General features: G+C 34.7%; 1 protein-coding gene across 4 annotated transcripts in view; it reads left to right on the plus strand.

Annotated features, from left to right (window-relative positions):
• KLHL7 (kelch like family member 7) overlaps positions 1–11,040 on the plus strand; it is a 57,158-nt gene extending 46,118 nt beyond the window's left edge. For all 4 annotated transcript variants that reach the window (XM_059933989.1, XM_059933991.1, XM_059933990.1 and 1 more), the window contains 4 exons: positions 2,112–2,352; positions 4,626–4,827; positions 8,328–8,425; positions 9,648–11,040. In XM_059933989.1, the coding sequence (XP_059789972.1) occupies positions 2,112–2,352; positions 4,626–4,827; positions 8,328–8,425; positions 9,648–9,931 (825 nt within the window). In that variant the 3' untranslated portion in view covers positions 9,932–11,040. The remainder of the gene's footprint in view (positions 1–2,111; positions 2,353–4,625; positions 4,828–8,327; positions 8,426–9,647) is intronic.
• The last annotated feature ends 270 nt before the right edge of the window (positions 11,041–11,310 follow it).

An 11,310-nucleotide genomic window follows, 5' to 3' on the forward strand; every position in this document is an offset into this window, starting at 1 on the left:
TTTATCAAGCATAGTGTTTAACATGTATGGTGACCAATGACAGTATTGGGAGAGTTGGAAAAGATTTAAAAACTTGAGGACTTCTAGAGAAATCAGAGCCCACATTGCAAGTAGATAGAAACATGTGCCTATTCCCGTGTTACACACACACACACACACACACAAACACACACACTGCAGACACACAAGCTAATCAATTTTCCCTTGGGCTTAGAGTTCTGAGAGAGCAATGCATTTTAATTCTTAGATATGAAGCATAACCGAGTCCTATATGACTTATGATCATCCATTCCCTACTCAGACCCTTGAGTAGTATTGGAAAGTTAGAATTATTCTGTTACCAACCTCTTTGAAATTATTTCATTCTTTGGAACCTCATAATCTTAGTGCCTAAGTGTTTAAGCTCATCTAGCTAAAAGAAATAGTATATTGTTCTTTTAGTTCCAGCTTCTACATGGGCAGTTCTTTTTAATTTGAAGAGTATCAGGTCTTGGAGACCATTTCAAAGAATATCTGACCAACTTTCTCATCCTGAAATTAAGGAAGAGTTTAGAAAGATAATGTTCTTAATGATGTCTTTAGAAATTATGGGAAAATTTGCTTATTACTTTCTAATAATATCAGATAAATTGGGTGTAAGAGTGGCAAGACTTGAGATTCACTAAGTTAATGTACCTTATTAATGAAATTGTATTTCTCTGCTAATGAACCTGGTCAGGTAGGAGCTATGAGTAGATTTGCATAATATGTAAGAGAGTAATTTTGTTTACTTTTGAGGTATCGCTCCCTGTAGAATATTTTATCGCTTACTTTTTTTCATCCTGTGGTACACAGTTTCCCCAAGAAAACAAATTTTTAAGATATTCTTCCTCAGTTTTTCAAATCCATTGAGTAAAACTGAAGCTTCAGGAAGATGTTATGTTTATCCTACAGTTCTGTGTGCCTACCAATAAAAATACCACTGAGTAACCCAGGGGGACTCATAGACCCTAATTTGAGAGTAAGAAAGGGATTAAGGCTCTGTTTCTCTGGTCACCTGAAAAGCAGAATGTTTATCATCACTAGGAATCAAGATATTCTCAATCAGGGACTCTTCTTTTTCCTAAGAGACCATTTCTTATGTTCCATGATGCTTTGATCTAATTCAGTGAATGCCTGAAAAACAGGACATTAGCATGATAGATATCAAATTTTCCCAAAGGGAAATCAACATTAATAAATCACACACAGTGCTTTGATTGATGAGATTGGGAATTGTTTGGATTTCTATCTGACCCTAATTATTTTCAACCATTTTCAGAAAGCAGCAGGAACACTGTAACTTCCTTGCTTTAATAGGGGGAGGATCCAACAAGCTATAACTTTGGGAGCATTCCCCCACATATTTACATAGAAGAAGGGCACAGGTGTCCTTGGATGTCATCAAACATAGGAATCAGTGGTGCTGTGAACAGCCTTTATGGTGAAGTACTGATAGGTGCCCATTTCTTCTCATTGAGAAGAAAAAAATTGTTTCCAGACTACTCAGGTTATTCAAGTATTTCATAATATCACAGCTTTAAGAATCTGGCTAACTATAGTGGCTCACCTGAATATTTACAGAAAATTAATATCTCTCAGAAGTCTACAAAATGCCTTCTGGCTTTAGGCATTAGTAGGTTAATGGCAGTTAAAGCTTCAAATTATCCATTGATTCTTTATATCCCTATACATCTGGCAAAGAAGGGATGCGCATATTTACATTTGAAAAAAAAATCTTTCTTTAAATAACAAAACTGCTTATTTTAGTATTTTCTTGTATTGTTATCCTCAATAACAGAAGGAATAGAAGACTGGGTGGTGGTGATACATACAAATGTGTTAAAGTTTATTTTAGAGCCAGAAAAGACCCAAAGCCGTCACTGTCTTCCTCTTGCCTTCTGACACGACTAACCAACATTCTGAAGAAGCCACGCAAGATTAAATAATAGTCTCAAGCCAAGCATTCTTATATGTACTCTGATAAATTTAACATATTCTTATGTTTTGTATGTTCTCAATTATATCTTTGCTTCATCCTTTTCTATTATAGTTTTCCATTACTGAAATCTTCCTGTCCTTTCCTGTTACAGGATTATAGCTGGACAGACATCCGCTGCCCCTTTGAAAAACGAAGAGACGCAGCATGCGTGTTTTGGGACAATGTAGTTTACATTTTGGGTGGCTCTCAGCTTTTCCCCATAAAACGAATGGACTGCTATAATGTCGTTAAAGATAGCTGGTATTCCAAACTGGGCCCTCCAACACCTCGAGACAGCCTTGCTGCCTGCGCTGCAGAAGGCAAAATTTATACATCTGGAGGTTCCGAAGTTGGTAAGGACTTATTCAGTATTTGTGTGTGCTTTAAAGCTGAGGATCTTGGCTTTCATATTTAAACAGAGTTGGTGTTATTTGTCCAGATACTTTTTGACAAATTTAAATACATATCTGTCATATTTTAGAGCACATTTCCCTGAAGGTTTACCTTACTCTTTATAAGTCATTAATTTACGAGAACTTCAACTTCCTTGATTACGTTAACTGTCCATTTTTTGTCATGACAGCGGTTTCGTTGACGTCACCTGGATTTTAGCTTCATTGTTGCCATCTGGATTAGTCATTTTATATACGTAATATTATTTGCTTTAAAGATTTCAGAGTTTGGCTTACTCATAGACCCACATTCAGGCTTTTAAAATCTGTATTATCTTTGCTTTCTTTGTATCAGAAAAAAGTAAGAATAATCTTTTTCATTTGCTTTATTCTTTAACTTTTTTTGTTTCTTTTGGCTTCGTCGGGTCTTCGTTGTGGCATGCGGGATCTTCGTTGCGGTGCATGGGCTTCTCTCTAGTTGTGGCATGCAGGTTTTCTGTCTCTGGTCATGGCACGCGGGCTCTGTAGTTAGCGGCACTCGGGCTCTCTAGTTGAAGCACGTGGGCCTAGTTGCCCAACCAGGGGTTGAACCCGTGTCCACTGCATTGGAAGGCAGATTATTTAACACTGGACCACCAGTGAAGTCCCTATTCTTTAACTTTTTAATGTAATGATTGGTAGTGGTATCTTAAGCTTATTGATCAGAACAGGGTGTGGGTATGGGTATAAAAACCTTTCTCATTGACAGATAATGTGTAAGTGTCCACTAGTGTTCGTTTACTAAATGAATAATTTTTCTAAATGAATATTGTAGGTGCAGACTAGCTTTTATATGCTTTCGTCTTTTCAAGTAATTTCCTTAGCTAAATAATGGGCTTATAAAGAAAACTAGGAAGACCAAGTAAATCTAAACTATGGAATTTAAACATTGTCTTTTTATTTTCTTTTATGGTTTTTATATTAGCCCAAAGACTGTTTTACTCTTGGTCAGCATATTTATTTGTTTTAAGTTTCTACCCCCCGCTCCCACTAGATGCAAAATGAATACAAAAAAGATGATGATTTTCTAAATGTGACTTAAGAGGTGATCTTTCCCTCTCTTTAAAAGCATTCTCACAGAATGTCTAATACAGCATATTTCAAATACAATAAATCCTAAATATAGTAGGAAGTGTTTTATAGATATACTTTTTTGTGTAAAGTATAGTAGATAACTTCATTTCTTCAGCATTTACTAAGTCAGTTTTTCACTTAAATAGTAACTTTTTTTAATCTGCTATATACTGTATATTTCCCTTTAGTGTCAACCGACTGAATCTACCAAATTTGAAATGTTTAAAAAGTTAAAAAGAAGTTACTGTTAGTCATGACTGTTACTTCTTCTGTCTGTTACTCTTCATAGGCTTTGGTTTTGATAGAGACTTATAAGGCTGTTATTGCTTTTAAGCGTTAGAAAAGTCCAGAAAAGTGGGAGGGGAGCAATAATTTGATAAAGTTCTAGCTTCGTTTTTCTTGGGAAAGAAAAAAAGCACTTGATCTTTAGTGGTATCATTTCTAAAACTCTTTATTGAGCTCCTAAAATGTGCAGAAGTTGCAAAACAGGATGGGTGTGTTTTGCCGTTAAAGTGTATAATCAAAGTACACCAGAAATACATAACGATACTTTGAGTGTATACTCAAGAATGGACTGGCATGACTTCAGGGCCTACCCACACAACTACTGAGAGCAGTCAGGAAGAACAGTTTTGTTAATGATGCAGTAGCTGTTGTAGAACATTAAATGACAAGCCTGAGGATACTCTTCAGATAGTAGTCTTCATATTTTAAGATATAGACTTCCCATCTGTAAACAGCTGTGTTTTTCCCCCTCTCTATAAACATTTGAGGTTCAATTAATTCCCATCATGCGTAACTGGGCCGGAAGACATACATAATGTTTCTTATTTAATTTGAAAATCTTTTGAAATCAAACCAATTTCTTTTTTTGTTGTTGTTTAATTACCAATTAATGTCTCTCCAGCAGATCCTTTTTTGAATATTTTCCAAGGTCTATACAAACAGGGATAGCTTTTTCTGAAAGTATTTCTACGTTTTGTTGTTGTTGTTGAGTAGAGAAAAGACTCTACAACCCTAAATTCTTTCCTCCAGTAATTAATGATTCAACTCTACAGTCAACTGACTTCAGGCCCACATACACACTAAGTTAAGCAAGATGGGGTCCTTTTCTTTTACAGGAAACTCGGCTCTGTATTTATTTGAGTGCTATGATACAAGAACTGAAAGCTGGCACACAAAGCCCAGCATGCTGACTCAGCGCTGCAGCCATGGGATGGTGGAAGCCAACGGCCTGATCTATGTTTGTGGTGGAAGTTTAGGGAACAATGTTTCTGGGCGAGTACTGAATTCCTGTGAAGTCTATGATCCTGCCACAGAAACGTATGTATCAGTTTAAAACTCTTACTACACAATTAATTGTATTCTATAAGCTCAATGGAAGAAGATGTCAAAAGGCAGAAAGAACCCAGCAGAAGGATTTTTGAATGTGCTAGGGTCAGGGGCATGTTTATAGCCTTGACCCTTCCTCTACACCTTAAGAAATGGCTTGACCTTATACCCCATGGGAGCCCCTCTCTTTCTATTCCTGCTTGTGCAATAAATGAATGTCGGTGAATAAGAAAATATGACCGATTCATCAAACTCAAAATATTTTTGTTTGAGAGATCAGGAAGTGTAGAGAAGGGGAAACAATTTATGATCAGTAGTAAATTTGCCTTTAATTAGAAAAATATTATGTATTGGTTCGTGGCATTAATGAATCATACCCCTAGGTATAATGTCTTTTTTGAGTTTGTGCTTACTAAAGTATGTTTGGATTCATATTTATTAAATAAAACTATTCTTTTTTTAAATATTTATTTACTTATTTATTGGGCTGTGCCATGTCTTAGTTGAGGCATGTGGTATCTAGTTCCCTGACCAGGGGGATCAAACCCGGGCCCCCTGCATTGAGAGCACAGAGACTTAACCACTGGACCACCAGGGAAGTCCCTAAATAAAATATTCTTAAGTCAACTGGGAAGTAAAATAACTGCTTTTAAAAGGCAAAATACAAAGAAATAAATGGTTAGCCCGTTTTTCTGATCTCGTAATTAATGATGGAACCCATTCAATACAGCCAAAGGATATGAGCTAGTTATTGATAGTGGGGGGTGGTAAGTATAGTGTAATTAACTAACAAGAAAATGAACCCAGATGATCTTCCAGTCAGACCTTTTGTTGATAATCAGAAACATCCAAAGACCTTCAATAAGAAAATTAACTTGCTCGTTTGAAAGGATTGTTCTTCCTTTACCAGAACAAGTTATTGGGCAAATATGTTCAACTTAAATGTTATGCCAAACAGCTGCACCAAAACTCTTGTGCTCAATTTTTGTATTTAGGAAATATTTCCAGGCTACAAAACATAGAAGTCTTCTACTCCAGCTATTGCTTTTAGTAAATTAAGAGTAAAGATTTAATTATAAAATATGATTGTCATTTGCAGTTATTTATGCTTCCCACCTATTTTTGAAGGATTTAAGGAAGCAAAATCAGTAACTCCTTTCCCAAAGAAAAGTGCAATTACAATTGTTCTTTTCTCACTTTTTTGCTCAACTAGTCACCCATGTTAGGGATAGAATTGAAAGAAGCTTATCTTGAAACTTATCTTTTGCTAAGTGTCTAGACTAGGAAATCTCTTGAGATCATCAAACTTAATACTTCCCAATGTTTTTTTAAACTACCTTTGTACTTGCCAGGGCACACTGGGGATACGCCTTATCCTAATCCCATCATCCGTCCATCCAGCTATCTATCCACCCCCTCTTGTCCTAAACCATAGGAGCAGGGTATATACCAACTGTCCTCTCTCCTATATCAATCTCTACTTAACCTCCCATAAATCCTATACTCAAAAAGCATTACAGCATACTAGTTGGAAAGCTGTAATCTCATTCATTCTGCTGCCTAATTATTGTTTTGTTTCTAAAAAAATATCTTAGAGTAGAACCCATACCATATGAACTCCAGGTTTCTAAATTCTGAGATCTTTATTCAGGCAGTATCAGTGTAAATCAATATATTCTTATTTATAGTAGTAGAGAAAGAGTATAAAGGAATTCTACAACGTCAATATTTTTTAAAACTAGGTGAATATAATCAGTTTGGGGAATATTTTAAAACTTACACAACTTAGCATTTCTTTTGTCTTGTATATACTGAGCTTATGTATTAAATTTGAATTCTCTATATTCTCTAAATTTTCCTAAGTGAAAAAGCTAGTGTGAATATAATTATCCAAATCTCAAAGTGAAAGATGTTATATACTAAAATGATTTCCTTTCTAATATGTTATGTCCATCCAACGTATTTTTTGTAAAACTGTTTCTTCCCAATTTTGACAATTTTTAAAGTGTTTTTTAACTAGAATATGTTCGATTGGAAGCTAAGAAATGAAACCTATGGAAACAACACAACACAGTTTCCACAGTTAGAATTTTAAGGAAAGCTACTGAACACTAAACTCAGGTTGGAGAGAGCAAAGACCTAGTGCATACTCTGCATGTGAATTATAGGAGGAAGGAAGCGTGTTTCACGAAGTGCCTTAATTCTAAACCTTGAGGAGACTTAGATGTACATAAAACATTCTCTTATTTTATATCATAGACATATTTAGAGAAGAAAGGGGTATGTATATTGAATTTTTCCAAGTCAGATACTCTGTTTAACACACTTTGACAGCTCACTGTGTGGAGAGGCTGTGGAGGTCGAGTACTGGCTCTCCCACTTCCGAGCTGAATGCTGGTCTTTTCACCTGGAGGAGCACGTGTGTTCATCCTGAAAAACAGGAGGACTTACTTTAACTGAATGCTCAGAAAATGAGAGTGGTGACTGTCAAACCATTTTTAAAACAAACCAAAAGTATGTAAATATAAGGCAACAAGAGTTGTTGATATTTCAGAGTTCATCATTATGCTCTAATTATGTTTTGAAAAGTTAAATGTATTAAATTATTTAAAAGAAGAGTTATAAATAACCATATTAGAGCATTACACTTATGCCAAGTTGCCCTGTTTTTGTTTTTGTTTGGAGTCTTTCGATTTATATCAGCTGTTAAGAGCTGTGTGTTGGTACCACCTTCACAATCACCAATGTCAGTTATCTGTATGGGAGTACATGCAAAAGAAGAGATGAATCTCATAGAAAACAATAACAAAATTGTCTGTGTGTTTAATGCTGCTACCTGTGAATTAGTATCATTCAACACTTGTGTCCACATTTATATTCTCAATCTCTTTCTTTATAGTAGTGCCTGTGAACACAGCAACGTGCTGATAAGTTATTAAACATGACAGAATGATAGGAGCTGCCTGAAGTTCTAAGTGTATATTTAAAGATGGATGTGTGAATAGTAACAGATATGCTAATTTGCTGATTGCTAGAGGCCCATGATAAATTTGTTTTACTTACCCTATGTAAATATTAATTAAAACCATGTGTGACTAAAACCATATTAGTACCTTATATTTTCTTACATATCTTCCCCGTTTTGTTTGTTACTGTTTTACAAGTTATTGTGAACTATAGGAAATGGATGTCTTCCAAAGACATGTTAATAGTCTCCAGATATCCTCTATTTCCCATATCCTATTGGAGTTGAAAGGAATAAAATCCCTATTTACCCCACCTATAAATTACTGAAAACCACTGTTAAACTTTTGTTTTCTAGCTTTCCAAACGTGCACGCGCACATTTGTGTGTGTGTGCGTGCATGTGTACACATATGTGAGTGGTAAATGAGCGCTTACTTGGGGTAACAGACCTTTCTTATAAATTCGTATGAGTCCTTTTACCTTCTTGTGAACATGTATATTGAAAACTTTCCTTTGTTTTTTCAGATGGACTGAGCTGTGTCCAATGATTGAAGCCAGGAAGAATCATGGACTGGTATTTGTAAAAGACAAGATATTTGCTGTGGGTGGTCAGAATGGCTTAGGTATGTGAAGTTAGTTCACTTTTCAACTTTCGCAATGAATTTGCTGATATTTCCTTATCTTAAGTTATGAAAATGTTTCTTGAGATCTAGATACAAGCATTAATCACATACATCATTAGACTTTTCTTTTTATAGTTTCTGTGAACTAACAGTTTATGAAACATTGTAATACGTTTAATATTTCTGTCCATGAATGTAGGTAATAGCCACCAGTCATTGTGACAGTCTCAGGTGGCTTTAGCACATTTCCAAATACCCTCTGGGGAATGGCATCACATTAGCTTAAGAACTATTGAGTGGGGACTTCCCTGGTGGTCCAGTGGCTAAGACTCCATGTTCCCAATGCAGGGGGCCCGGGTTCGATTCCTGGTCTGGGAACTAGATTCCACATGCTGCAACTAAGAGTTCACATACCGCAACTAAAGATCCCACATGCCACAACTAAGACCTGGCACAGCCAAATAAATAAATATTTAAAAAAAAAAAAAAAAACTATTGAGTGACAGAAACATTTGAACTTTAATATAACTTCTGAAACTTTTTAATTTAACTTTTAGGACTTGTATCCAGGCTCTGAATGGCAGTGTTTCCTAAACATTTTTAAACGTTGCATGAAAATATCAGTATTACTTTTTTAAATGAGTAAATTTGATCTTTTTATTTTCTTAAATAATGTTGTACTAAAGAATCTTAAATAATTGCTTTTAATAATGTAGAATTTGGACTGAATCTATAGATAAGATTCCACAAAGCTTATTTTAGTCAGTACCTTTAATCATTACTTAAGTATAACAAAGAAATAACTTTATTTCCGTCTTCTGTCTCTATCCATTGCTGTTTTTCATAAGCTGCTGACAGATAAATGGTAGAAGGAAACAGAAGGACATTTGAATGATTATAATCAAACTTAATCAGAAGGAAACTTCACTGGTCTACTTTTTAATTTTTCCAGAGCAGATAGAACATCTTTAATTTTATAGAATAAATATAAGTATTTATGATTCTAAAATGACAAATAAAAATTAAGTTAAATTTCTGTTGTGTTCAAGTAAGAATAGGAATTTAAATGGTAGGTATGTGAGGATTCATTGTAAAATTCTGACAACTCTTCTACATGTTTGCAGTTTTTCATAATAAAAGGTTTGGAAAAAATACAAAGAATTATTACTTTAAGAGATCTTAGAATTGTTCATGTAGTTGTTCACGTTTTATTCTTTTGAAGGTGGTCTGGACAATGTGGAATATTACGATATTAAATTAAACGAATGGAAGATGGTCTCACCAATGCCATGGAAGGGTGTAACGGTGAAGTGTGCAGCAGTCGGCTCTGTAGTTTATGTCTTGGCTGGTTTTCAAGGTGTGGGTCGATTAGGACACATCCTTGAATATAACACTGAAACAGACAAATGGATCGCCAACTCCAAAGTCCGAGCTTTTCCAGTAACAAGTTGTTTAATTTGTGTTGTTGATACTTGTGGAGCAAATGAAGAAACCCTTGAAACATGAAAAATGAGTGAACCTCAAGACTCACTGGAGACTCAAAACTATGGCCACCAGTGCTTTGTTCCAAGAGTTTGGTTACAAAGTTTTAGTTTGGTGTTTTGTTTTCTTCAAGGAAGTTTCAAGTAAAGTAAGATTCCTATAAAATAGATTTTCTTTTATATGGGATTTCTTACTTAATTCAAAGACCGTATTTCAGCTGGCCACATAACCAAGAACGTATCTAGCAAGAAAACTTGTAAAGTTATAAGCACTTGGTGAAAGTATGAATTCTTAAATGAATTTCACATTTGTAACTATGATTATGGCAGAATGGGGGACTGACTCACCATAGAAGCAACCTCGTCTTAGCTCTAGATTCTATTTTCATACATCATAGAAGTGCTATGTAGTTAGGTCTGTTTGTTTCTGTTCAGTCAAGAACTAAGAAATAGTATGAATTGTAAGTCAAAGATAGGCGGTTCTGATGGAGCAGCTTAGTCTCACGTAGTTTTGCTTGTCTTCATTTGTTCCATTTAGTGCCAAATGTATTGCATTTTAAAAACAAGCCAGAGTGAGTCAAAGCATACACTTATATCTCACAAAACTTCATAAACACATTTTGAGAGTTAAAAATGTACCCAACTCCTCATGAAATATATTCTATCCAGTTAAATAATTCCATCTTTTTAACACAAAATGTCAAGCCTAGCACCCATCACTAATTTATATCACTTTTTTTCCCAGGGGTTAAAAAAGGATTATGCCTCTTCAGTGCTCACTCTGTTAAATAAAATCCAATCATTATAAGAATTATTACCTAGCAAAAGAAAGCTACTTATAGCAAATTTCTAGGTCACTAGAACAGCACTGATAGTTATACATTTTGAACTTCTTACAGATTAGAAAGGTACATGACTTCTCTTCCTTAGCAGAGCACATCATTGATATTTGACTCAGTTGTCTCTAAAAGTTTTTTAGTTGAGTTAAATATTTGTCATCTTGTATTAATTGCTTATATGTGGTCAGTAAATCTTTTACAAAACCACCTATTCATTTCTTTCCTAGTAATGTTTTGCCCTTTTACATTATGAAATGTATGGAGTGAGCCATGTAAAGCTGTCACCATCCATGTTTTTACCTGGTAATATTAAATATTTTTAAACTTCAAGTAGACCACTAAGTTCATTCTTCATTTTAAATGTGTTAGGTAATGGTTGTTTTTTGAACTTGTGAAACAATGTTTCTTTTTAAATTTTTATTGTTTTCTTTATAATGGCGGTTATAAGCTTAAAACCTAAAAATGTTTAAATGAAAAAGGAATTATAAAAAGATTATGGTAGATATATTTCTATTTATGTAAGGTTTTATGTACATAACAGCTTTATTAAGATATAATTTACATG

The sequence above is a fragment of the Balaenoptera ricei genome, chromosome 9 (genome assembly GCF_028023285.1).
Source record: "Balaenoptera ricei isolate mBalRic1 chromosome 9, mBalRic1.hap2, whole genome shotgun sequence".
Taxonomy (NCBI): Eukaryota; Metazoa; Chordata; class Mammalia; order Artiodactyla; family Balaenopteridae; genus Balaenoptera; species Balaenoptera ricei.